The 26,715-nt window shown below is 41.2% G+C and overlaps 1 protein-coding gene across 2 annotated transcripts in view; it reads left to right on the top strand.

Annotated features, from left to right (window-relative positions):
- The window catches only part of STPG2 (sperm tail PG-rich repeat containing 2), a 623,148-nt gene that overhangs the window by 163,639 nt on the left and 432,794 nt on the right, over positions 1-26,715 (top strand). For both annotated transcript variants that reach the window (XM_059722337.1, XM_059722336.1), the window contains exons 8-10: positions 5,762-5,921; positions 11,676-11,839; positions 23,876-23,965. In XM_059722337.1, coding sequence (XP_059578320.1) covers positions 5,762-5,921; positions 11,676-11,839; positions 23,876-23,965 — 414 coding nt within the window. The remainder of the gene's footprint in view (positions 1-5,761; positions 5,922-11,675; positions 11,840-23,875; positions 23,966-26,715) is intronic.

The following is a 26,715-nucleotide window of genomic DNA, read 5'->3' as shown; positions in this document are numbered from 1 at the left end:
AACTTTTTCTAAACTGTCCACATCCTTCTTGAAGTGTGGAACCCCAAACTGGACACACTGTTCCACATTGAATCAAGGGAAGAATCACTTCCCTTGATTTACAAGTGATCAAGTGTTAGTAAAAACCCAGGATCCTGGGTTTTTGTTTTGGTTTGGTTTGTTTTTTTTTTTGTTTTTTTTTGTTTTTTTTTTGCAATAAGAGCACACTGTTGGCTCATATTCAGCTTATGATCATCTGTAACCCCCAGGTCCTTCTCTGCAGTACTTCAGTCTAGCTAAACATTCCCTAGTCTTTATTTGTGCCTGCAATTATTCCATCCTATGTGCAGGACTTTGCACTTGTCCTTGCTGAATCTCATCTGATTGATTATGGACCATTTCTCCAGTTTATCCAGGTCTTTCTGGACCCTAACCTACCCTCTTGAGTATCTGCAACTCCAGTCATCCACAGATTTTCTAAGTGTACACTCAGTTACATCATCCAAATCGTTAATGAAGATGTTAATACTGGGCCCAGAATAGATGTCTGGGGAACCCCACTTGATATTTCCTCCCAACCATTCAGGACTACTTGTTCTGATGATCCAACCAGTTATGTATCCATCTTACAGTACTTTAGTCTGTGTTTCCTTAGCTTGTTAATGAGATTGTTGTGAGAAAGTGTCAACAGCCATGCTAAAATCAAGGTTTATCTCAGCAACTGCTCTCCCTCCATCCTCAGAGCCTGTCACCATATCATAGAAGGAAATCAGGTCGGTCAGGCATGATTTGTTCTTGGTGAATCCATGTTGGCTGTTCCTGATCACATTGGTCTCCTCTAGGTGCACTGCAATTGATTCTTTGAGGCCCTGCTCCACGATCTTTCCAGGTATTAAGGTCAAACTAGTCTGTAATTCCCCATATCCTCCTTCTTCCTTTTCTTAAATATGGGCACTGTATTTGCTCCTTTCCAGTCATTTGGGACCTCACTTGGATTCCTCAAGTTCTCAAAGAGGATAGTCAATGGCTCTGAAATTACCTCAAGCCAATTCCTTCAGTATGCTAGAATGCATCCCATGCAGACCTAGCCACTTGAAAGCATCTAACTTCTCTAAGTAATCTCTAACATGTTCTTTTACTCCTCTAGACATTTTGTTTCTTTCCCTATCCTTGTTGCCAACAGCAGTCATCATCTGGTAGCTGACCCTACTTGTGAAGACTAAAGTAAAAAAAAGGAATACTTTAGTCTAAACCAATGGTTCCCAAACTCTGATAGATTGTGCACCACCAATTTAAAATGATACAACCTTAAGTACCACTAGCAAACTTTTCAGTTCAACCTTAAGTACCACCAGGACATTTTTGCCATATAAAGTAATTATTATAAATTTGCTAACACATACCACTGACAGGTTGTCTGAGTACCACTGATGGTACCTGCACCACAGATTGGAAACTGCTGACTAAAGAGAAAAAGAGAATACTAGTCTAGATTAAAGTGAAAATGGTTATACTTTCTATGTTATACATAACTAGATTGCCTTCTGTATTCTGTAAGGGACATACAATTGCATCTTAAATCATGCCTTTTTTCCCTGCATATTTTTCCCCTATTAAGATCATAGAATCATGTAAATAATAAAAATTAAGGACTAGAAGGTACCTTGAAAGATCATCTAGTCCAACCCCCCTGCTCTGGGCAGGAATACTGCTGAGATCAAATGATCCCAACAAGGTGTGTGTCCAGTTTCCTTGAAGACTTCAAGGTTGGGGGCTGTACCACCTTCTTGAGAAGTCTGTTCCACATTCTGGTCACCCTTACTATAAAGAAACTCTTTTTTGCATCCAACCTGAAATCACCCTCTAACAGTTTATGGCCATTGCTCCTTGTCCTCCCCTGGGGCACCCTAGTGAACTTTTTTTCTCATAGCTCCTTATATTTACCCCTTACATACTTACAGATGACCACCAAGTCCCCTCCTCAGTCTACTCTTCTCCAGGCTGAACAGTCCCAGATCCCTTAGTCTTTCCTTATAAGGCTTGATGATCAAGTTTCCACTTGTTTTAGGATTCCTTTTTAAATTTCATGTCATTGAAGAGATTGTTGTCTAGCCAGGATAGCTTCATGTTGCACTTTCCTGTTCTTTTGTGATATCTTGTTCCTGTGCCCTTAAGAGGGCCTCCATAAAATACAGGATTCCTTTTCTCCTCAGACTTGCCTCCCAGGGGATCCTGCCCACCAGTTCCCTGAGCTTGTCAGAGTCTGTTTTTTTGAAGTCTAGTATCTTTATTGTGCTGTTCTCCTTCCATCCTCCCCTAAGTGTATTGAACTCTTATTTTCTCATGATCATTATCACCTGAGTTACCTTCCATGTTCACATTCTCAGCCAATTCCTCCCTGTTCGTGATCAGTAAGTCAAGAGGAGCTTTCTCCCTAGTTGGCTTCTCTGCCATCTGTATAAAAACGTTATCCCCAATACACTCCAGAAATTTGCTTCACTGCTAGTACACAGCTATGTTTCCCTCCCAGCATATATCCCAATAGTTTAAAGCCCCCACAAGAACTGAGTCCTGTGATTTGGAAACTTCTATCAGTTGTGTAAAAAAGGCTTGTCTACCTCCTTCTCTGGGTGTGGAGGCCTGTAGCAGATGCCCATCATGACACCCCCACTGCAGCTCTCTCCTCTGACCTTTTACCCAGAGGCTTTCAACAAGCCTACCTTCCAGTTTGTAGTGCATCTCTGAACATATGTATATGCCCATATATATATATATATATATATATATATATATATATGGCAGTGGTTTTCAACCTGTTGTCTGCGGACCCCTGGGGGTCCGTAGGCTATGTTTAAGGAGTCCGTGAAAGATGACTGTGATCAATCTAAAGTATATGAATACCCACACTTAAAATTCAAAAGGGTACGCACCTCCATTCAAAATTTGCAAAGGGGCCTGCAAATGAAAAAAGTTGAAAACCACTGACATAAGGAAACACCTTTTTCTCCCCCTCCCCCCCCCCCCCCCCCAATATCCTTCCTGCACAAACCATGCAGAATAATAATGGTATTTTCATGGGGAAATTCCAGTGACACACCTGAGATGAAATTGTAGTCTGGGAATTCAAAATGTACATTCTTAATTTTTTTAATCGTATATAATGTATAGACATTAAACAAGTAGAAATGTTCTTTTTTTCCCCTCTTATCCCTTTCATTTAGCCTCTTCGCCTTCCATTTATATTTATTTCCTTCTCCAACAGCAGTATAGGCAAGCCAGAATTTTTCTTTCCAACGCATATATTCCATCAAATTTTTATCTTATTCAGGAAAATCTGAGCCAGATATCCCCACAGACCTAGAAATTCACATACATTCTTTTCTACTTTTGTTGGAACACTTTATGGAAGGTTCTCTTTAGAAGGCTGTTGGACTGTCTTTTTTTATTCATCAGGCCATCAGGATAGCTTCTCTTTTTCTGACAACTGAAGATTTTCTGAATGGGCTTTACTGTAGTTACTGTAACCTGTAAACTTCAAAGACATAAACAACTTGCAGCTTTGTTAATGATTTAGACATAAATCCATGATGGATGTACATAACTTTAAAGTTTACAGGGTACAATGTTTTTAGAATCTTTAGGAAGTCTATTCACAGTTTTCCTGTTCTCATGTTTGACAGAGCATAAAAATGAACTGCAACATACATTTTTTAAATTATGTAGAGAGTTACCTTTCATACTTCTGTGTATTTATTTTTTACAACTTTTGTTAGTCATTTCTTATCACAGGATATTTCTAAGATTTTTAAATATTTTAGGGATGATTATTTTACCAGTATGCTTATGACTAAAAGTGCTAACTGGGATATCCAAATAAAACACACAAACCTATATTTCGGTACCGGAATTACTTGACATATTTCAGAGGTCGAGCAAATTTGGCTGTCAAAAAATCATTGTTTTATAGTTGTGAGAGGGAGTCAGAACCTCTGAAGATAGCTCATTTTTTTATGCTAATGTGGATTTAGATTCATAACTGTACATGTTAGTGCCACTGTCCACCAGTGCCCACAGTGCTAAGGGATTGTTAAAGCACAATTAACCCTTAATGGACATGAAATAAGAAAACACATATCAGTACAACTAAAGCGTGACTTTATTGATACAACAAATGTTATCTTAGCAGTTTCTATATACAGAGAGAGAAAAACACATAGTACAATGATCTCACCCAATTCCAGATGTGACTTTACTCAACAGAAAAGGTAGCTGACCAGTTCCTGAAAGTAAAGTGTGCGTTGTTGACAGGGACAGTCCAGACAAGCATTAAATGCTGCATTTATGATGATACACTTAACCTTTCTTGCTGTCCACTTTTATGCTTTTCTTCAAATTCACTCCTCTGATGACTTTTTTGCTTTTGGATTGCTCAGCATACTGTCCATATTTTATCCTGTCAGCATGTTCCTTTGTTCAACAGACCCATCATGAGCATACCTCTTAATTTGGTCTTTTTCCAGTGTCTTACTTTGCGTATCATCCATTGGTCTCCTCTTATCACCTTTCATTAACATATCCAATCATTTCATCCCTGTGATTCAGCCCGTTAGTGCTAAATTCAGTTAATTTGAGCTAGTAACAAGACTATTACTATGTAATGTTAGAAAAACTTCTCACAGTGATAGAAAAGGAAAGAAACATCATGAGAGCAAAACTCAAGGCCATAAGCTATTTGCAAGAGACAAGGCCAGCTATATTGCAGACATCAGCAACATGAAAAGTTCAAAACTTAAGCAATGGTAAAATAAGGGTAAGTATAAAAGACAAATGTAAATAATACTATAATTCACCTCTCAGGCAGGTACACTCTTAAGCATAAATCTGACAAGCTACCCTAACATAGGAATCAATGGCTGAATAGTTGTTCATTAGGATTTTAGTCATGTGTTTTACAATAACCAAAATTAGAATATGTCTGTACGTAAGCCTTTGGGAATGTTTTGAAGACTTTTTTTAACTTATTTAAAATGTTATGTCTGTCTCTATTTGTATGATTTCAAGTTGCTTGTAAGCTACTTCATACTTTAGGGTACGAGGATAATTGTATGGTTCAGATGTAATTTTAGATATAATCTTTTTAAGATAAGTAAACTGGGTACCACATAGACCCTTATACAGGAAATTCAGGGTAAGACCTGAAAGGAGTCTTCTATCCATTTCTTATTGGCAGAAAGTATGTCCTTTTACAAAGGAATTATGAGACTATTGCAGTGTACTTTTCTAAAATATTTCCCCCTTTTGTGTGGTTTTGCGGTGTAGTGCTGACTGGCAGTGGATGTGGCTATGTTCGTATATGTACTTTATTTAGCTTTCTGTAATATTTCAAGTCAGTGATGTGTTTAAGTCATTTGCTGTATAGATTATAATAATAAAAGCTATATACGAGTGGCCTCATTCCCAAACATGGCCATGTGCAACCAGTTGCTATCTATTATACTCTTGCATGTGCCTGTGCACCTTGTAAGATATATAACTGCCTGTGTGTAAAAGTCGTTCTAGACACGCATGCAGTGTTTGTGCTTTTAATTGCATATACCCATCTTTGAAAAATCAGGCTCTATACATTCAGATATTATTCAAGATATTAGTTACTACGACATCTAAATTAACTTCACTTCATAATTTCCTGATGGTGCTATACTAATGTGGGCACTTTCTGCCCAGATAGTTTCTAAATGAGCTGCAGGCTGTCACTGGCATATTTCTTCCTCTTCTTCACTAGAGATTTGTACCTGTGAAATCAATCACACCAGCTCCTGGCACATACAATGAACCACGCTCAGCTCTTGAATCCTTGAAGAAAATATCAGGAATGAAAAAGATCCCATTTGGTCAAACTGCTGTTCGATTCACTCAAGACTCCAGGCTAGAAAAAACGCCAGGTTTGCAATTAATCCAAATATTGCTGGTATTCCGTTTACATAACCCCAATATTAACTAGATTGATATTCTAAGAAGTTATCTATTAATCTTAAAATGTAATATTAAAATACAGTAAGAATTAGGACAAAATATACACACTTATTTATTTACACAGGAGTCTGGATTTGTTTCCAGAGGGAAACAAATGTAGCCTGCCTTTCAAAGTTGTGTTAGTTTAGTGTTTCTGGGTAATTTTATATGGATTGTACAAATGTTGGTGCATGATCAATGTTATGAACACCTGTTGGGTTTAGTGAACTTGTAGAATTCTTGACTAACATAAACACAGCTTGAATTGGATCTGTAGACTATAATGTGTATATATATTGTTTTATTTGTGCTATTGTTAAATAAGGTCTCTCTGCAAAGACAGCTCTCTATTTGTTTAGTAGCAGAAGAGCAGCCCATTCACTTGCTTAATGGAGACTAGGTCTCTTTTTAGACTTATGCATACTACATATTTATAGCAAAATAGCAATTGCTTCTAAAGTTTCTTTCATTCCTTTCTGTCTGGAAAGGTCATACCCTATGACAACCAGGTAAAGCTATATATTTTGGTGATGGATTCCCTCTGTTGCTGTACTGTAGGGCAGGGTTGTTGAACTGGTAGCCCAAAAGTTCCTGCCCAGTTTCCAATCCCCCGCATTGCTCTTGCTGCTGCTGCTGCAGCTGGGGGTCTCTAAGGCAGGGTAGTGCAGTGAGAGAGGGGCCATGTGGTGGTGGCTGGAGTCCTGTGTTGCCTGCATAGTAGGGAGGGGGTCCAGAAGGCCTCCAACAGCATGTGACCTACATGGCTTGTGGCTTTAGGGCTTGTGACCCTGACAGCATGCAACCCCAGGCTGCCCAGAAGTTGGGAGTCCTGCTGTAGGACACTGGAGGAGATAGGTCTACAAGGTTATAATTAGAATGCCACAGAACTTCTGCAGGTCAAACTGTCTACTGATGACAAATGCTTTAAGAATCTCTTTTTCTTTTTTTTTTAAAGAATAAGATCTAGCTACCCATGTCAGTTTTAAGACGTGCTGAGTATTTTTAATTAATGACAGAGAGAGACAAAAGTGCCACCCTACCATACATAGTGAAATGGAAAAGTTTTTTGATTTGGGCTTTTAGTAACAAGCCACTAGAAATCACAGACCAAAATATCTTGGCCATTCTTGATAATTTACTGCACTTAAGGGGGCAGGACTTTAAGTCAAAGGTGCATCTAGCTGTTATACCAGCAATTCACCCACCAATCCAAAAATCTTTCAGTCTTTGTTCATCTAATGGTGAGCAATTTTGAAAAGATTAATGGCAGTATATCTGCCAGTTAGGAATTTGGTCCTTTCCTGGAATTAAAAATCAGTGCTTGCAGCAGTTGTGGGGTGTCTCACTGGGCCTGGGGCCACCTGTCCTCTCCCATCTCTTTCATCAAAGACTGTTTTTCAGTAGCTATAAGATCAGTTACTTTAATGGCAGGAGCCCCAGGCACCATGTTCTACAGAGTGATGGTTGCATTTAAGGGCTTACCTCTATCTTCTGGCAATGGTAGATAATCTGATTTAAAAAATAAATATCACCTAGTCATCTTCCCAAAACCCCCTGCCTGAAAAGGATGAATAGAGGCTGTACATGCTGGGTGTACATTAAATATTCTCTTTTTACTTAAGAAGAACTGACTTTTCTATTTGTCTGTGGCTTGTTGGTCAGGAGGAATCCTGGTTTTTTTTCTGATTTAAAAAAATCTCCAATTTTCAGTTTAAAAAAAGTAACCCAAAATCCACATTTTTCTGTGATTAAAATGAAACAAAATTGTATATATAGGGGGGTGTGTGTGTGTGTGTGTATGTGTGTATATATATATATATATATGTATGTATGTGCGTGTGAGTGCATTTATATATGTGTGTGTGTGTGTATGTATGTATGTATGTATGTATAAGTGGTGTTGCATTTTAATCACAGAAAAATGTAGATTTTAGGTTACTTTTTAAAAACTGAAAATTGAGGATTTTTTAAAATTAAAGAACACCAAGATCCCTTTTGGTTAGTATTGATGTAAATAATATCTAGCTGGATAGCTTCATGCATTATTGTTGTTATACAGTAGACAGTGTACTGATTCTGTATAAAAAGCCTCAGTCTACCTGGGTCCAGGCTACATCTGTAGCATTTCTGGGGAAAACTGCTATTCTAGATATTTGCGAAGGAGCAGCATAGTCATCAGTGTATACCTTACAGTGGCTTCAGGGCTTTTGGCAGTAGAAAAATGTAGGCACCCCATAGATGTCACTATGGGGTTCCTGTGTTTAGCGGCTTCCCAGTGTCAGTACCCTCTGTTCTGTCTTCCCTTTTAGTATTTTTTCCTGCCATCTCATGATGTAAACTCAGTAGGGGAGGCTATCCAGAAGGTAAAAAACACTTTAAAGAAGCAGGCCCTGTTGAGACCCTGTTGAGGCCACTTTTACTTTAACTGAGCCTTATAGCTCAGGGCTCACTGTTCAGGGCCACTGGTTTCTGGCTCAGCTTTGGGTCGTGCTTCATGACCTCAGGTGCCAAAACTCATGATATTTACCATGTTGTACACTAGTGGTCCCAGATCATACCAGTTCTTATACTCTGCACACTTGGCTGAGTTTCAGGTTCAGGGCATTCCCAGTCACCCCTTTTAGTAGCTTCCACCTCTTCTTCAGCCACCAACTGGTCCTCTGGGAAACAAGATGGAGAGCCCCAAAATGCCAATGCCCATGCCCAGGCATAGCTATGTCCTGCAGAGGTTCAGCTCACTCCTGTGTGGCAAGCTCCAAGTAGAAAGAAAACAAAACAGAAACTGGGGACTTAGCTTCCTTCCTATGCAGGTCTGCAGACTCTCTTTACTCAGGCTTCTTTTCAAGTCCCCCTTGCAGCAATCAGTGCTCCTGGTCTTGTGCCTCCCAGGGAAGGTTCTGTCCCCAGTAGCTCCCTCAGCCAGACTGCCCCACTCTAGTCCAAGGCATGGGTTTATGTAGCAGGCTCTGGGTCATGTAACCTTCACTTGCACTTTCTGGGTAGTCAGGCTCTGTTGGCACCTGGATTCAGTGGCCATCTTGTTTCACATCATCAGCTGGTGTCTAAGCTTTGGCAGCACCTGGAAGCCCACCAACTCAGACCACGTAATAAAGGTTAAGTGAAGGCATGTGTGTATGTAGAGGAAGAGAGATTGGGGGGGGGGGGGGCGGTGGCTGACCTAAGGAAACAGATAGGAAGGGCCACGGCTGCACCAGCCGGGGTGAGAATGGAGAATGAATGTAGCAAGGGGAGGGGGAGAAGGGAGGGAGGAGGGAAAGGCAGCAGTAAGAGCAGACCCCAAACCACCCAGTCTCCCTAGTAATGTGTTAAGGGCCCTGTTACAGATACATAATGCACAAAAAAGGAAAAGAAAAAAATAGTTACCTGAAATGTAACATTGCTCTTCGAGATGGATTTTGCACACACCCATTTTCCTTTGCCCTAGCTGCACAGTCTATCAGCTTCATCCCTATGTGAAGGGTCTGCCAGGTGTTCAGGCAATTCCACACATTTGTAGTCATGGCTGAAGGCACAAGGAGGTTCAGGGAATATGTGCTGCCATTATGGTTACAGTTGCTAGAAATGTTCTGACTTGAATTCACACGGCTAAAGTGGGATGGATCTATACAGAGCATATTTAAAAACCAACAGATATGGCAAAGGTAGTCTTTATATGTTTGGTTGTTTGTATTAGGAAATGCTGAGGTTATGGAGGCTTTTAAAAATCTTAGTATTTCAGCTTTAGAAAGATGTACAGAGATTCCCTTGTACGTAGCTGTTTGAATGTGCATTCAGTGCAGTGCAGCAGAGAAGATATTTATGCTGATTATCATCATATAGCAAATATAAGTACACATATAGATACATAATAACACTGTGCGTGTTATTCCAGTTGCTTTAGATAACTAAATAATAATACTTACCTTATGGTACAGCAGTAACAAGGCTGTACAACAGAAGTCAGTTTTTAGCAGTAACTTTAAACTTTTAGTCTAGAAAATCTCACTGAAATGGCAAAACACAAAATGTTGAGTATAACATCTCTGTTTGAATGTTTCACCATAGTTTAATGAAACATAAATTGAAAAGAGAAAAAGAGTCTAAAATCACCTCTTTTAGCAATTTTTTACTAGATTGCTTCATTTTTCTTTGTATCCCTTTTACAAGACATCTTAAACTCTCTGGGACTTCACATGATGATTCCTTTAATATCAGTTATACTTCAGCAGAAATTATCTTTAGAACATTTTATGCTTTTTAGTTATATTTGAAAATGCATTCATTAAGGGAAACCTGCTGATTTTTAATTTCATGAGACAGAGAGAGAGACTTGCAAAATGTTTGTAATGTGTAGTGATGAGCTCTCTGACATATTTAAGAGAATGGGTCAAACCTCCTCTCTTCCGAGTCCTGCGAAAATGTTCTGTGCATTACTTCTGGGAGGAAATTTCCCCTTATCAAAAAAGAGCTTAGTAATTAGTCCTCAACCTAGGTACCTGAGCAATTAGTCCTAGGACCTAATGTAGGTGTCTTATGGCTAAGGAATTCAAACTATGCTTCTTATCTTTGGAGGGTGATGGTATGCTTGCATATGATTCATGTAGTGTTGTCATTGAATCATAGAAAATTAGGGTTGGGTGAAACCTCAGGAGGTCATCTAGTCCAACCCCCTGCTCGAGGCAGGATGATCCCCAGCTGTATCATCCCAGCCAAGGCTTTGAATATCTTAAAAACCTCCAAGGATGGAGATTCCACAACCTGTCTGAATAATATGTTCCAGTTCTTTATCACCCACCTAGTCAGAAAGTTCTGCTTAATATCTAACCTAAACTTTCCTTGCTTCAATTTGAGACCATTGTTCCTTGTTCTGTCATTTGCCACCACTGAGAACAGTCTAATTCCATCCTCTTTGGAACCTCTTTTCAGGTAGTTGAAGGCTGCTATTAAATCCCCACTTCTCTTCTTTAGATTAAATAAGCCCAGTTCCCTCAACCTCTCCTCAGAAGTCGTGTGCCCCAGCTCCCTAACCATTTTTGTTACCGTCCACTGGACTCTCCAATTTGTCCACATCCTTTCTGTAGTGGGGAGCCCAAAACTGGGCACAGTACTCCAGAAAAGACCACTTTAAAATATGTTTTAAAACTGATTGTGATTTTAGCAGGTTTTGTGAATCACCAAAATATATTTTTCAAGTTTGTTTGTATATAACCCAAGGGTTGGTGGCTTGGGTCTGTGTTCTGTTCATGGGAATATATGACTCAAAGCCCTTTTAAGCCGTAAGACTTGTAGGTACTTTCTGTTAGCACGTTAGAAGGTAGAGAGTTATGCTTCTTATTGCTAGGAAACTCAGAGATAAATTTACTGATGTAGACAGGCCTGTGTGCACTTCTGCTGTAACTGCTGCAGGCTCTATCTTGTTTCCAAAAATCCTTACAAGTGAGTGATTACTATAGTCATCATGGAAACCAGAATTCCTTAGCCAACTGTTGTCCATAGATATATGTAACTGGCAGAGAACTCTGCTCAGTAAATGTGCAGCAACTTTGTGTGCTCATTAGCTAAGACAATTTTATTATAGTATGCTAGTATAACAAATTTAAGTACTATTAAAAGTTAGTATATTTCTGATTACTATATAAGATAATAAGTTGCAGTTGTATAAAAACTACTGTGATTTTTTTCAGGTCCTGCATTCTATAATATTTTCAACTATAGCATAGAGAGAGAGAGTTTTAAAAAAGCTTTCTTGGAGAGTACAAAGAAAGGAGCATTTGGATCTTCAGCTCCTCGACCTTTACTTTTTCTTGAAAGGGAAGAAGCTTTTTATACTGGACCAACTGATTATCAGGTAACATAAAGCTATTTAACTTGTTAGAGAGGTTAAAGAATCTTTCTTGGGAGCTTGGGTTTATTATGATATTGTGCAAATAAAATGCATCATATAATTTTATGTCATATATTGCAATGTTGCAATATAATATACATTGTGGAGAACTCTGAACAATAAACACACATCAGTACATGATAGACTTGTATAAATATATTTAAACATCTCCCTATTTTCCTAGAGCTCCTGGTTTTAGCTCTTCTCTGTAGTAATTGTGAGTTAAAAATGTTCATTGAAATCTTCAAGCATTTTGACACCAAAGTAGTACACCAGGATACAGCTTTATTTATCAAAATGTTGTAGGTATATTACTTCTATATGCTTGGGTAGAATTGTTTTAGACCAAGTTAACTCATATTGGCATATTCTTATCTCAACATATGTCTACCATGTCACAGTCGTTAATCCTGGCATAGTTTAAGTTGGATATGTAATCAAACTGAAACAGAGAGGGGTAATTGTGCCCTTCGATTTGTATACACGGTTTCCACTGATACTCTGCAGAAAAGGATCTGGGGCTTACAGTGGACAATAAGCAGAATATTGTTGGCAAGAAGGCTAATGACTACTGGGCTACTTTGGTAGGAGTGTTGCAAGCATGGCAAGGGATGTGATGATTCCCCTCTATTCAGCGCTGGTGAGGCCACATCTGGAGTACTGTGTTCAGTTTTGGGTCCCACTATAGAAAGGATGTGGACAAATTGGAGAGAGTCCAGCAGAGAGCAACAAAAATGATAAGGGGACTGGGGGACATGACTTCTGAGGAGAAGCTGAGGGAACTGGGCTTATTTAGTTTGAGAAGAGAAGACAGAGGGGATTTAATAGCAGGCTTCAGCTACCTGAAGGAGGGTTTGAAAGAGGATGGAACTAGACTGTTCTCGATGGTGACAGGTGATGGAACAAGGAGCAATGGTCTCAAGTTGCAGCAAGGGAAGTTTAGGTTAGATATTAGGAAGAATTTTATCACTAAGAGGGTAGTACAACACTGGAACAGGAGGTCCCTTCCAACCCTAACTTTCTATGCGTATATGACAGCGTTAGAAAGGGATGAATGCTTGAGCAGGAGGTAGACTAACACTGAGCAACCCTGCGTAATTGAAATGAAAAGGACAGCCCAGTAATGATGGGAAATAAATAACTATGGGTTATGGGGATTATGAAACCATTCTGGAAGAAAATGCTCAAGCTTTGTTATATAGGTGGTATTTAAGTAGAGAGGCCATAACAATGGGAATTGTTTAAAATAGACAGTGCAAGAACATTTCAAAATAAATGGAATAGGATATAGCTAAATATATTAAGTAGCCAATCTGAGCTAGAATTAGCACCTAGTTCCCAAGTAGAGTCCAGCTGGGCACCAATTAATTAACAAATTTAAAACAAAAATATTTCTAAAAAACAGGGAAGGTTGGTAATAGGACTGAGAAAAGGACTTGCAATGAAAATAGTCATGTGAGTAGTACTTAGTCTTCAGGGGAGAAAAAAAATCCCTTCAGTGAACCTTCTTCATTGAACATTATTGCAAAGAGAGAGGAATACCAGAATTAAACATGCTTTTAATACAAAAAGTCACATAACATAGGCAATGCAGTGATGATCCAGACTTTTATCACAACAGAAGTGACATGCGTCTGGTATTATTTAAGATTCAGTTAGAAAGCTGTCATTGTCAAAGTCTCCCATCAGTTTTGTGAAATCCGTCTGAGAGAGATCACTGTATCTAAAGAGAATATTCATGTTATTTCAGTGTAACTAAGGTTTTGGAACTTTTGCCTATATGGGAACAGCTCAGGGGGAGGGAAGGGGGAAGGTGGCGGGTAGGAGAAGTCAGCCAGGGGGAACTGGGCTGGGGTAAGTCTTTTAAATCGCTGCCCCTTCCACTTCACTGAACAGCGGTGAGGCAAAGGGAAGTCAGCTAGTGGGGAACTGGGCTTAGGGAGGCTGTCCCTGAGCATGGCAGAACAAAGTCCCTGCACAGTGTTCACACAAGAGTCCCAGGCCCTGGAACACAAGCAGAGTGCAGGGAGCAGCACTGTGAGCCCCCCCACCTATTTCTCATAACTGAGTCTCAGGAGTGAGATGGGGATTTCCCTGCTTCTACCTCCACTCCACTCCACTCCCTGAGTCCAGGAGCAGAGCAGAGTAGCAGCTGCTCTGGGTGGGGAGGCTTTGCCCCACTGCTCCTCTACCCTCTTGGTCTAGGTGGGGAAGGGAGCTGCAAAGCATAGCCCCTGGCCCCTTCCCCAAGCCAGGAAAGTGCCCAGCTCCCTTCTTCAGTCTGGGTGGGGAGAGGAGCAGCCATCTTTGCTCCCTGCTTCTTTAGCAAGCTGGATATTGCTCTGTTTGGGGTAGGGGCTGGGGTCTTTCCCCCAGCGCTCCCTCTGCTCTGGGACTGGAGTGGAGGTTGTTCTCTGACCCTGTTTCCCAGAGCCCAGTCTGAGGCAAGTTAAGGGAGTAGATCAACTTGGTCTTGGGGAAGGCATGGAGAGCAGGGGAGAGGGGGTGGCTATAGACTGAACATCTGTAGTGCTCCCTCTCCTAGAAGGATTTCTATTGGGGAAATTACTGATAAATTTCCCCTGGCAGAAATGAACATCAATTGTTCAATTGAACATCCCTTGTTACATCTGGCTAGCCATGGGACGTCATTGCCATTAATACTGATCATTTAGAGTAAAATCCATTTATCTATTCAGGCAGTATAATAGGGCTCTAAGATGAATTGAAATTACATTTGAGCTTTATATAGCTCTGTAAATCTGTGTTAAATACAGATCAGACCCATGGCCTTCCTATTTTTGACATGCTGTTTCAGTAGCAGAATTTATAAAATAAACATGTTTTACAAACACAAAATTGCTAGAAGTCTGGTAAGCTGTAAGATTTTTCTGTCTCTTCCCTGTTGCTGCTGTTAATCACTAGGGCCAGGTACAGAAGTTACACTTATTGTGTGGTAAATAGGCTGAAAGTGCTCTGCAGCTATAACTGAACAGACAGTGAGGGTATGTAGAGCGCTCTATAAATAGCAGATCCCACTCTAAGATAAGCCTGGATGGATGTGGTATCAGACTTCAGTGCTGTAGGTTACATTACCATAATGAACATCTGTACTACATCACATTGCGACTCACAGTAGATCGCATTCCACTGACTTCCCCTGGAGTATTGTGGCACCCTGCTCATCCCCTCTTGCGGGGCAGTGGCTTAGCCTACACCAGAGCTAGTCTTCTCTGCCCAAGCACTGGGCTAACCCCACTCTATCCCGCCCCCAGGGTCTCAGTGACCCAAGGCAGCAAACCCCCTGTTTCCAACTCCTTGCCCCTCCTTGTTCCATCTGCCAAGCTACGAGCCACTGTCTGGTATCACCACTCAGTGTATGAATTCCATCTACCCTGTCTGGACATTTGTAAAGATTGCAGCTTTCCATTAAGTGCTGTTCTGTTTGCTAGATACCATATTCACACAGGGGGCTGTCCAAGATGTTCATCTTGTACAATATTGTTTTGAAGTGTCTGTATCCAGATTTCAGTCTGCTCAGCTTCACCCATGCTTCTCTGTCAAGATCGTGCCCAATGAGGAACTCATTTGGTGTTGGTATAAAATGCAATAGGAACTGTAGGAATACATTTCAGACCGGCTTACTCTGATTGATCATTTCATTTCCATTCACCCCACCCCTTATCTATATTCAGTGCAACACAAGGCCATAGTACCCAGCCTGCTGAGCTCTCTACAAGCCCAGAAACCTGGCGGCAGGGGAGCGGTGTCTTTTTATGCCACTCAGTCTAATGCCTGAGGGTGCAGAGAATACCTCTGTGTGTGTAAGTTATGCAGCCTGTTATGAGTCTCTGTGTACTGTTAAATACAGCGTTGAGCTTCTTAGTGCAACAACTTCTGGACCATAAAGGAGCACAGAAATGTGTTGGGGCGCTTACCATATGGGGCATATGCCATAACAGCAAGTATGGCAGAAGACCAGCTTGGCTTATCAAGGAACTCTTCAGTGAGCTACAGTACAAAAAGGAAGCTTATAAGAAGTGAAAACTTGGACAGTAGTACTAAGGAGGAGTATAAGAGTATTGCTTGGGCATACAGGGATGAAATCAGGAAGGTCAAAGCACAACTGGAGTTGCAGCTAGCAAGGGACATGAAGGGTAACACATCCAGGTCAGTAGTAAAAGTCTCTGCATGGGTAGCTTCCTTAAGATGCTTACCCAGCATGACATAGGATGACAACTTCAAAATGCACAGAACTGCCACACTTAAAAATAATAGCATCATAGAAAATTAGGGTTGGAAGGGACCTCAGAAGGTCTTTTAGTTCAACCTCCTGCTTAAAGCAGGACAATCCCCAACTAGATAATCCCAGCCAAGGCTTTGGCTAGCCTGGTCTTGCTTGCAAGAATGCCTTGGGAGACTGTACCATTAGATTGCCTTCTATGATGAGATGACTGGCTCTGTGGATACAGGGAAAGCAGTGGACATAATATACCTTGACTTTAGCAAAGCTTTTGGTACATGGCATTGCCACATCAGGTCTAGGTGGTTGGCCATGATGTCCCTGCCAGCCAATCAGGAGTGGCTTGGTTGTTTGGCTTCTCTCAGGAGTCTTTGCCAGCCTGGAGAGCGAGCCTCTGTGGCATGTTGGGAGACACATGAGTGTGTTTTCTTCCCACCTAACTGTGGGCACTTAGAGTAAAGCTCAAAAGTTAAAGCTTTTCTGCTGTGGGCTTCTTGAATGCCCGTAGTTAGCCTAGATACCCTGGAGAGATCTGGGTTACCTTGTTCTCTTGGGAACACTAGTTAGTTAAGTTTTACTTCTCAGCTGCTGGTTCATGGTGGATTTTCCTCACTACATATTTTGCCTTGATTCTGTAACTGTTCTTGCATGTATAACACGACATCCCCACATGTGTCATTGAGAGGGCTCTACCCAAATTGTGCCAGAAATGCCTCCCCCTCATGCCACCGCTGATTGGCTGAGGGAGCCTGGTGGCACTGCTGCTTGCCACATGCTCCTGATCATCCAGGAGACAAAAACCATGGTTTTAAATATGCCACAGTTTTTGCCTCCTGGCCAATCAGCAGCAAGTGGTGGTCCATTGTGGGGGGTCTCAGCTAATCAGAGGCAGGGTGGTGTGTGGTGAAAAGAGCAAGATTAATGGAGCTGCTGTGCAGTGCACTTCTGGCATGATTTAGGTAGATCCCTAGTCATTGACAAGAGAATAAAACCCTGAATCTCTGGCTCTAAAAGCCACATTTTTACCACCTGGTCTAACAAGTGGCCCGTCTGTTACCTATAAGGCTATACAGATTGATTAAATTTTTTTGGTTCAGAAATTCAAAGGGAAGAGAGAGAGACACAGTAAGCATGGGTATTGTATTGTTTTCTGAACAGAAGCATTCACCTGGGTAATAAAAATTTGCATTTCAGAGGTCTGGCTTGTATTTAAGCTTTTGATTTGGTCTTGTATCATTTAGTCCCACAGAGTTTTTCTCTAGCATCTACTTTCTCTCAAACTTGGGTACCAATTCTCTGCTCTAGTCTTTCAGTCCCTTCCTCTGATTCAACACTTACGATTCAGTTTTTGTTTGCCTAAAAAATACCAGCAGAAACAGGCATAAGTTATATTTTTGTGAAGGCTAACAAATCTTTCTCACAGATTCCCTGTTAAGTGCATTTTGATTAGGTCTGAATAATCATTTTTGAGAATTTCAAGTATAGCTGCATTACTAGATATGGAGACAAGGTTCTTTGGGTAAATCTGATATCTTTTATTAGACCAACTCAAATAGTTGGAAAAATTCTTCTTAGCAAGTTTTTGGGTACAAATACCCTTTGTCAGGCTGAGGAAGCATCTGTAGTTGGTGTGTGTTCTTCCTGGATGGAATGAATAGTAAAGAAGCCAGAGGCTGGTATGTATGTAAGAAAGCTAGTCAGTGAAGATGCAAATTGAGGAGTCAGTGGGTGAGAGAGAGGCTGGGGATGGAGGTGGGGGGTGGGGATTAATGTAGCTGGTAGATAGTGGAGAGGTACCTGGGGAGCCAGATGTTTGGCAGGTTATAATGTGTCATAAATCCAATGCCTATATTTAGTCCGTGACTTTGTATCCAGGAGGTTGATGTAGTGAAGTTCATAGGCTCGCCTGTGAAAAGTATTTTGTAAATTCCCTTAGTATTAGAACTGAGAGATTGAAAATGAACCCCCCTCCCCCCCCCCCGGTAATTAGGTATTCTTGTCTTCAATAGATTTCTGTTGTGCATTCATTCTGGTGCGCAACTGTTGCACATATTTATATATTTTCCATCAGGGCATTTGGTACATTGGATGAGATATATATAACCTTTCTGGAGGTGCAGTTATAAGATCCAGGAATGCTGATGGTTCTGTTGTGGGGTGTAGTAATTGTGGCGGTGGTGGAGATATGTTGGCAGGTTTTATATTTCTTGGCATGACATGGTCTGGATCCATTTGGTGTGTTTTGAGCCATAGGAAGTTTACTTCTGGTGATGAGGTTAGTGATGTTAGGTGCTTGTTTGAAGGCTAAGATGGGTAGTTCTGGGAAGATTTCTTTAAGAATTGGGTCTTTTAATATGGATTGCAATTATTTGAGGATTTTCCATGTAGGTTTGAGGGAGGGGTGATAACCAGTGCTGTGTGATTCATGGGGGTTTTCCTTCTGTACTGCAGCAATTCTTCACAAGGTATCTGGGTGGCTCTTTCAAATGTGCAATCTATCTCTGTGGAGGAGTGTCCGTGTTGGCCTTTTTGAGATTTGTGAGGTGGCAATCCTTAGTGTTCTCAGTGCAAATTTAGTGGTATCTGAGGGCTTGGCTGTATATTACAACTTTCTTGTTGTGTATAGGGTGATTGCTGGTAAATGTGTTTCCATTGGTACAAACTGTATACAGAGTTTGCAGGGATGATGGGAAAACATCCATTAACAGTGCATCATATTTAACTATGTTAAGCAATTCAAGGATTTACTATATGGCTTAATCTTGGTAACTTTTGTTGGTTATGTAGAATTACAGAGAACTCAGCATTGTGTTCTGCTTATGCTAAGGATGAATAATCCACGATGTATGTAAGCAGTTTCCTTGACTTCTAAAGTTTAAGCTGTAAAATGTGGACCGCATCAAGACTCTTCCCCCCCCCCCGAAGATATTTAGCAATATTTTATATAAAAGGAAAATTAAAATGTTCCTAGATTCCAATATTTAAATAAATATATACAAATCTTAAAAGGCAAACAAAGCAACAATGTATATTTCTTTCATCTACTGTCACTATCAGTTAATTTACATATTTCATTTTCAGGGTTAGTCACTCCCTTATTCCCTCTTAAAGTCTTGTATTGTCAAACACATTAGATATGGATACCATTATTGTTCTGTGACAGCTTAAGTTAGCAGAATTATAATTATAGGGAGAGGAAAATAATATGAATTTCTAAATGTGTTAGATATAGGGACAATATTTCCCATAATTTTGAAATGCAAATAACTTACTTCCCCTAGGTCATAGTCAAGCTGAATGGTTCCTATATGTTATCATTAGAATTCACTATAGATACATTTAGAGATAACAGTCTCTTACTAGAGGTGGGGATGGCAAGCTATCTTGTGGATACTGCTTGATCTGTATACCAAAGTGAGTATAACAAAGTTCTTGGTGGCACCCCTGTTCCTCTTGAAAGTAGCCTCTAAATCATATTGGAACATCTTGAATACAAGTTGGATGTTTTCTTCATGTATGTACTGATTGATTGGAAGGGATTAATAACAAAATAGTGATACTTTTTATTTGTGTAAAATTTCTGGTACAGTAGACCCATGATTTATGCGAGTATTGTGTTCTGAGGGAATTTCGTGTAAGTCAATTCACAGAGGTCAGGACGACTTTCCCCATAGGAAATAATAGAATAGTGAGGGGTTGCATACCCCAGACATACCATAGTCATAGCTTTTATTCCCTTTTTCTCAGCAGAACTGCCTTTGGGAGGCATGTCTAGTGTCTCACCTATGCATCTTGAGATGCTGCTACCACAATGGTGGCACAGCTCTGCTTGATTCCGCCTGCAAATCTTGTGAGGCGTTCGCATATATACATGAATCTCATGACCGTTTGTGTGTATATATGTGAATGATGCACCTCTCGAGGGGCATTTTCCAGTCCAGGCCCTAATAAAAAAATTTGTGTAAATGTGAGACATGCGTAAGTTGAAATCACATAAATTGGGGGTCTACTGTACACTAATTAGAAAAAACCTTCCTGTAATTAACATTTCAGTGCACAATATCAGTTCTCAAGACGAGAGCTTTCAACGTTGTAGCTGAAATCCGTTAGTAGTTTATAGATCATTTTTCTAATTGGAGTGTGTAACAGGGGGCCTGCGCAGGGCCGATCTCTGTGGCCCGCCCACCTGTTCTTGGGCCAACCACCCGCCTTCTCACCCGCCATGCCTTGATGTTAATTGATTAATTAATAGATGTCAATTAAGCGGTAGGCTGCCCATTTTGCTGCCCCGATGCCAGGGGGCGCTCTCTGCGGCTCCTTTCCTCCCCTACACCACAGCCCAAGCCTCGGAGAACCAGGCCACACACTCCCGGCAGGGTGCAGTTTTAGGTCATGCCCAGAACCAGGAGCCTCCTTACCATCCCCTACAGCTCCTCCCTTACCTCCAGATGTAGATCTGCGGCCCTCCGGCCAGGCGGTGTTGTTGCCTGCTTTCTAGCAGCCGAACTGCCCTGTTTATGTAGACAGCCCCTGACTCAAAATGGCTGCCCTCATCAGGCACCTGGTAGCTGCCAGCTCCAGGCCCTTAAAGTGGTAGGCACACACAGTGCCCTGCCACATACCTCCCGCCTTACCTTTTTACATTGCCTCTCGCAGCCTGTTCTTCCAGCCCCCTTTATTACACCAGCCATTGGCCCCACTCTGGGCACTTGGCTCTGGTGTTTTCCAGCCTCTCATTCTTTTTTTTTCTGTGCCCCTTGCACACCATCGGACTCCCAGTCCTCTCACTGCCCCCTCACACTGGGGCTTCTCATTCCTGCCCCTCTCTCTGGGCTCACCACACCCGCAGTGGGGATTCTCATCAATGCCCCCTCTCTGGGGTTTCTCAACTGCCCCCTGTCTTGGGGCTCACCACACCCACACTGGGCTTCTCATCAATGCCCCCTCCCTGGGGCTTCTCAACTGCCCCCTATCTTGGGGCTTCTCTTTCACACTAGGGCTTCTCATCACTACTACCGAGAGGGGGCGGGGGGCGAATACAGGTTGCAACTGTGCACGGCCATTGGATCGATATTTCCCAGCCAATGCACCATTGTAACAGGGGGCCTGCTTGGGGCCGATCTCCGTGGCCTGCCCACCTGTTCTTGGGCCAACCACCCGCCTTCTCACCCTCCATGTCTTGATGTTAATTGATTAATGAATAGATGTCTATTAAGCGGGAGGCTGCCCATTTTGCTGCCCCAATGCCAGGGGGCACTCTCTGTGGCTCCTTTCCTACCCTACACCGCAGCCCAAGCCTTGCAGAACCAGGCCACCCACTCCCGACAGGGTGCAGTTTTAGGTCATGCCCAGGACCAGGAGCCTCCTTACCATCCCCTACAGCTTCTCCCTTACCTCCAGATGTAGATCTGCAGCCCTCCGGCCAGGCGATGTTTTTGCCTGCTCTCCAGCAGCCGAACTGCCCTGTTTATATAGACAGCCCCTGACTCAAAATGACTGCCCTCATCAGGCACCTGGTGGCTGCCAACTCCAGGCCCTTAAAGTGGCAGGCACACACAATGCCCTGCCACAGAGTGATATAGATCAGGAATTACATCTGTTTCCTGTTCTTTTACTTTTTTCATTGAAATCCTTATTGCACATATTTGTGGCACATTAAGATTTCCACTAAGCAAGAAGAGACTGAGAGTGAAGAGATTACCAGGGCACTGAGAGTACAATGTATGCCATGGAATTCTACCTAGTCTGGGGTATGTTAGCCTCATTTGAGAGCAGACTAGTTTAGGGAGATGTGTCCATGGTGGAGAGTAGAAGACTTGTGAGAAAAGCTCCACAATCCTGAATGCATCCCACTTTTTCTCACAACAGTATGTCCCTGCCTGTGCCCCTTTAAAAGAATAAGATTTATTCCCTGGCACTAAGTGTCTAGTAGGCAAGGGTACCTGTGGAGCTCACGGAGCCCCCTTAACCCGAGGTGCAGCATATCAGGCAGTTGCGGTGTCACTGGGCACTTCCTCCCTGGAGGCTCCTTCCCCTGTGGCTGCTAGTGGGGAGCTGCCTTACCTAGTTCCAGCCTGGGGTTTATAAGGGCCCAGGGCCCTGCTCCTTCTGGTCAGCTGACCAGGTTCTGGTGCAGGCTAATTTGCTAATTAGCCTGTTGCTCTGGTAACCTGCACCTTTGGGCTCTCTCCCCAGGCAGTTTCTGCTCTTCTAGAAGCAGGCACCTTAGTGCCCTGCGACACTGTTGCAGATTCTAAGCCGGCATGTGGCGGGGGCAACTTGTATATGGAAAGCCACCCATTTGCTCAGTTTCCTCTTCCCTACCCCTCCTGCAGTATTTTTTTTTTTTTTTATGTTGTTGCTTAGGGCTGCTTAACTGGCAGCCTGCAGGCTGCTTGCAGCCCACAAAGGGTTAAATTGTGGCCCTTAGTCCTGGTCACCTTCCCCCCTCCCCCCAACTCTTATTGCTGTGGTTGCAACAGCAGCCAATGTCTCTGGGTTCCCTGTCCCTCCTGTGGATTCTGCTTTCTCTGCCTGCCCCAGGGGGCTCTGTGTAAGATGTGGAAATGAGGGTGGCACTGGGGCCATGTGGGTGTGATGCAGCAGTGTTGGTGCCTATGTCAGCTACATGATGTGGGCCTATGACAAGCCTGTGTGGCATGTGGCCCTCAGCAGTTTAGAAATTGGTCAGCCTTGTTTGTAGCTCTTGTGAAACTTATAAGCGTTCATGCATGTCACATTTATAAGTGGTGTATGTAGTAGATTGTTCTGGTGCCACTGGACATTACACGTTCAATAAGTTTATTGTGATGTAGGACTTTTTCCTTCTGTGAGCAGAGCAGCTAAAGGTGGTTGGTTTAAGGTATGATTTAGGAAATTATTCTTAGTAAGGAAAGCACTGGATCACATGTTTAAGTTCTATTGAAATTAGTGACAGAAATCTGTGTTTAAAGTTAAATATGTGCCTGCTCCTTAACTGGGGTATTAGCCCATTCACCTTTAGCTATTCTACTTTTAAAGTTTTAAAACCCTATTGTAATAATACATGTGACATTCAAAGTCATTGGGACTTATGCATGTGCCCATTTGTTTCCCTGAATAGAGATTGCATAGAACAGATTTATGTGTTTTTTTTTTTCCTGTGTCAGGCCCTATCAATGTAATATATTAATAACTGAAATAAATTGATTTTTGGTGTTTAGATTATTATGCAAACAGAAGCTTTTACATACTTTTATTGTACATATGTACAAAGAATAACAATGGCTGAAGTCAATAAAGGTTCTTAATGTACCTTTTACCTTTTTTTGCTAATATTACAATAAGTTAATAAAAATAATGCTCAAAAGGCAGGGCCTTACAAAGTTGAAGTTTGCATTGTGAATTTACATGTCTGTATTCCTGTTATTTACTTTTATATTTTGCTACTTGTTTGCTATAAATCATAAAAGATTAACAATATCACCAAGTTGATGCTTCTGTAATAATCATAATGTTTTCATTTACTAAACTTTGAGTATTTGAAATAATAGTTTTAACATTACAGTCATATAATTCATTTATATTTATTTAGTATTGTAATAAGGATCTTGGTTAGAAGGAGGATCTGAAACTCTTTGTACATTGAAATACAATTTAGTCCATTCATTCTAATGTCAACAGAACTTAAATGTGAATTAAAACTACAAAAGCAAATGATAGATTCTAAGTTAAAGGTTTTGTAAGACTAACCATTTTGTGTACTCTGGAATGTTCAGGTCAAAGAGAGCACAGAAGAACTGCATAAACAACAAAAACAATTATCTGGTTTTTTGTCAACAACAGAAAGAAGTCCAATAGTTGCTATGGTAAGAAAACTGTCTATATTACTTTCTGTCTTTTTATAACAAGAAATGTATCTAATATTTTTAAATTTGAGTGAAAACAAGATTTGTGTCGTGAAGGTCTTTGCTAGCTAAGCTGTATTAAAATAAATAGAATTATGCTCATGAAGAATTTGCCATTTATTTTTTCCATTGTTTGTAAATTTATGGATGTGTAAATGACATTGTTCAAAGGTATTATAATTTTTTTCTTTCTTATTGCATATATGTCAGGTTTATACGTGTGTGGCTTTTGTTCCTTTGTTTTGACCACTGTTGTGCAGTGAACAGAAGTTTTCATGAGCTGCATTGGTTAGGTCTTTCTGTATTTTTTCTAAGCAGATACAGTTAATTTAGAATACATAAACATCTTTGGTTTGAGACCTTTTCAAAAGTGATTTTGCTGCTGTTTTCAATTCTTGGTGGCATTTATTCCTTTGACGATTCGGTCTCAGATGGTACCCGTTTTAATGAGAATAGCTTTCGGATAGGTGTTTTCTAAATATCCTAGATTGCAAAAGCTAATGCAAATAACTCATGTAACTTTTTTATAGTATTCTTATGCTCCTCGATTGTTCCTGTCAAGCGTTGGTAGGTTAGCCTAGTCAGTGGTCCTTTCATTGACTTTCTAATTCTGATATATTTGAATTATTATTATTTTATTTGTTGTTTGGTAATTTGTTCATCAGACTCAATTTCAGTCCTCCAAAACTCCATTTTCCATTTTGCTTACAATGGCTTATGTGTCTTTCTGTTTGTTTTACTTGGGCTGGATTTCTACTTGCTGAAGTATGCATATTTGTCTTAAATAACCTTTTCATCACTACCATTTAACTGTAATAGGGGTTTTTATTACTTTCCTGTTTCCTCTTTTATTTAGTGCTATGCATCCCTCTGTAACTCAATTATGCTATGGCTAAACAGCCTCTATTTTATTATTAAAGAGTTGATTATCTTTATTTCTGACTTTGGAAACTTTTTGACTAGTGTTTTCATTTTTCAAAATACTTCCTTAACAGTTGTTATTGCTAAATGTTATGAATTTGTGGCCAGTGAGAAAACCACTCTTACCTTATGGATCTGTAGAGGCAGTGGTATAAAGGAGAAAATTGGTTTATTTTTAAACTGAACAAATTAAAGTTATGGAGGAACAACAGATACAAGATGAAATTGTCAGATCACCACCAGCCGCACTCTGAATTGTGTCAGCATCCAACAGATGTTGCACATGATGTCTTTTCAATTAAGGATATGAGGATTTTCATGGAAATGGATAGCAAAAGAGCATACATGGAATTAGATAGATATCTAGGTGACAATGTTGGATCACTTAGAATGTATACTAGGCTAGATCTAGTTGCAGAGGGATCTTTTCAGGCCATAATGGAGATGCATGAGACATTTTGAAAATTTAGTGGAATTTTGGCTAAGATCACATTTAGTGACTTGACACTTAAAATCTGTGTAAGTGCCATGCGGTGGCTGTAGGTGTTGTAGGGCTTGCTACCACTGTCCTGAGCTCGTTTGCCTACAGGCGGTGACAAGGTGGACCTAGGCTTCGGATTACCTGGTCTGCCAGGAAGTTGGTTTTATGTTTTCTCGCCTGCCACAGCTTTGATGAAATTATATTCCCAGGTCTCGATCCTTGTTTCTTCTGTGGTGCTCCAAACCTCCCCTTTACCCCAGCCTAGCCTCTGCAGATGGTACTCAAAAGTCTTTCTGCAGCCAGGTTGCAGTACTGCCTGTTGTGCTATTGTTTGGCCCTCTACCCCAGGGTGACCTTTGGTCTTGATTAGGTACACCCTTCCAGGGCTGGGCTTGGTCTGAGCTCAAAATATCAAAAGAAATGGCAAAAAAACCCACAAGGAAAGCCCCGACTGCTCTCAGCCTCCTTGTCAGGCTCAGTCTATGTCCCCTTTCATCTGGGGTCAGGCTCTCAAATTCCAAATGCAAGGATCAAGAAATCACTTAGTCCAGTCTCTGTTATGCACAGGCCTGCCCTGCTCCCCTGTGAACAGTCACAGTCTCATTTGGATCTCTCCCATGTGCACCAAGGCTCTACCTGTAACCGCAGTTTTCCTTAGGCCTCTCCTCTGGATCCTCTGCTGACACTCTGCTCCGGAGATTATCAGAGGCCGTGTGTGTTCTCTCTCCCAGATCCTCAGCTGAGGCTCTCCTCTGGAGCTCATCTCCAGCCATGTGTTTGCAGGCCTCCATCTGCCTCCTGCTCAGCATTCCTCTGGCAAGTTTCGCAACCCTTGCCTGCCAGGATGCTCAGCCATTACAAAATGACAAGAAGAATCTATTCATCTACATGGAAGAAATTCAAAATATGGGCAGCCCATCATCATCTGGACTTGGTTTAGGCTTTACTAGATCTGCAACTACATGCTATCATTAAAACTATCTGGGCTTTCCTTCAGCTCTGTTAAGATCCATCTTTTTGTTGTCTGAACTAGCCATCTACCTCTGTGGTCTGATTTAAACTTTTCTCTGCTGAAGAGACCCAAGTTTATCAAAGGGACAATTAATACTTCCTCACTCACAAGCTGAAACTTCCTCAATGCTCCTGACCTCTGCCTGTCCCTTATATCAGAAGAATAAGTGAGATTCAGGCACTAGTTGAATGTCACTCTATAAAATTCCATAGCATTAACATGGTGCCAAGACCTTGTATAAAGTTCATTCATGAAGTGGTTTCCAACAGCAGCCTATCTGGAAAATAAAGTTCTTAT

Source organism: Alligator mississippiensis, chromosome 2 (assembly GCF_030867095.1).
Source record: "Alligator mississippiensis isolate rAllMis1 chromosome 2, rAllMis1, whole genome shotgun sequence".
NCBI lineage: Eukaryota > Metazoa > Chordata > Crocodylia > Alligatoridae > Alligator > Alligator mississippiensis.
Note: the sequence above shows the minus strand (reverse complement) of the source record. Positions and strands in the feature narration are given on the sequence as shown.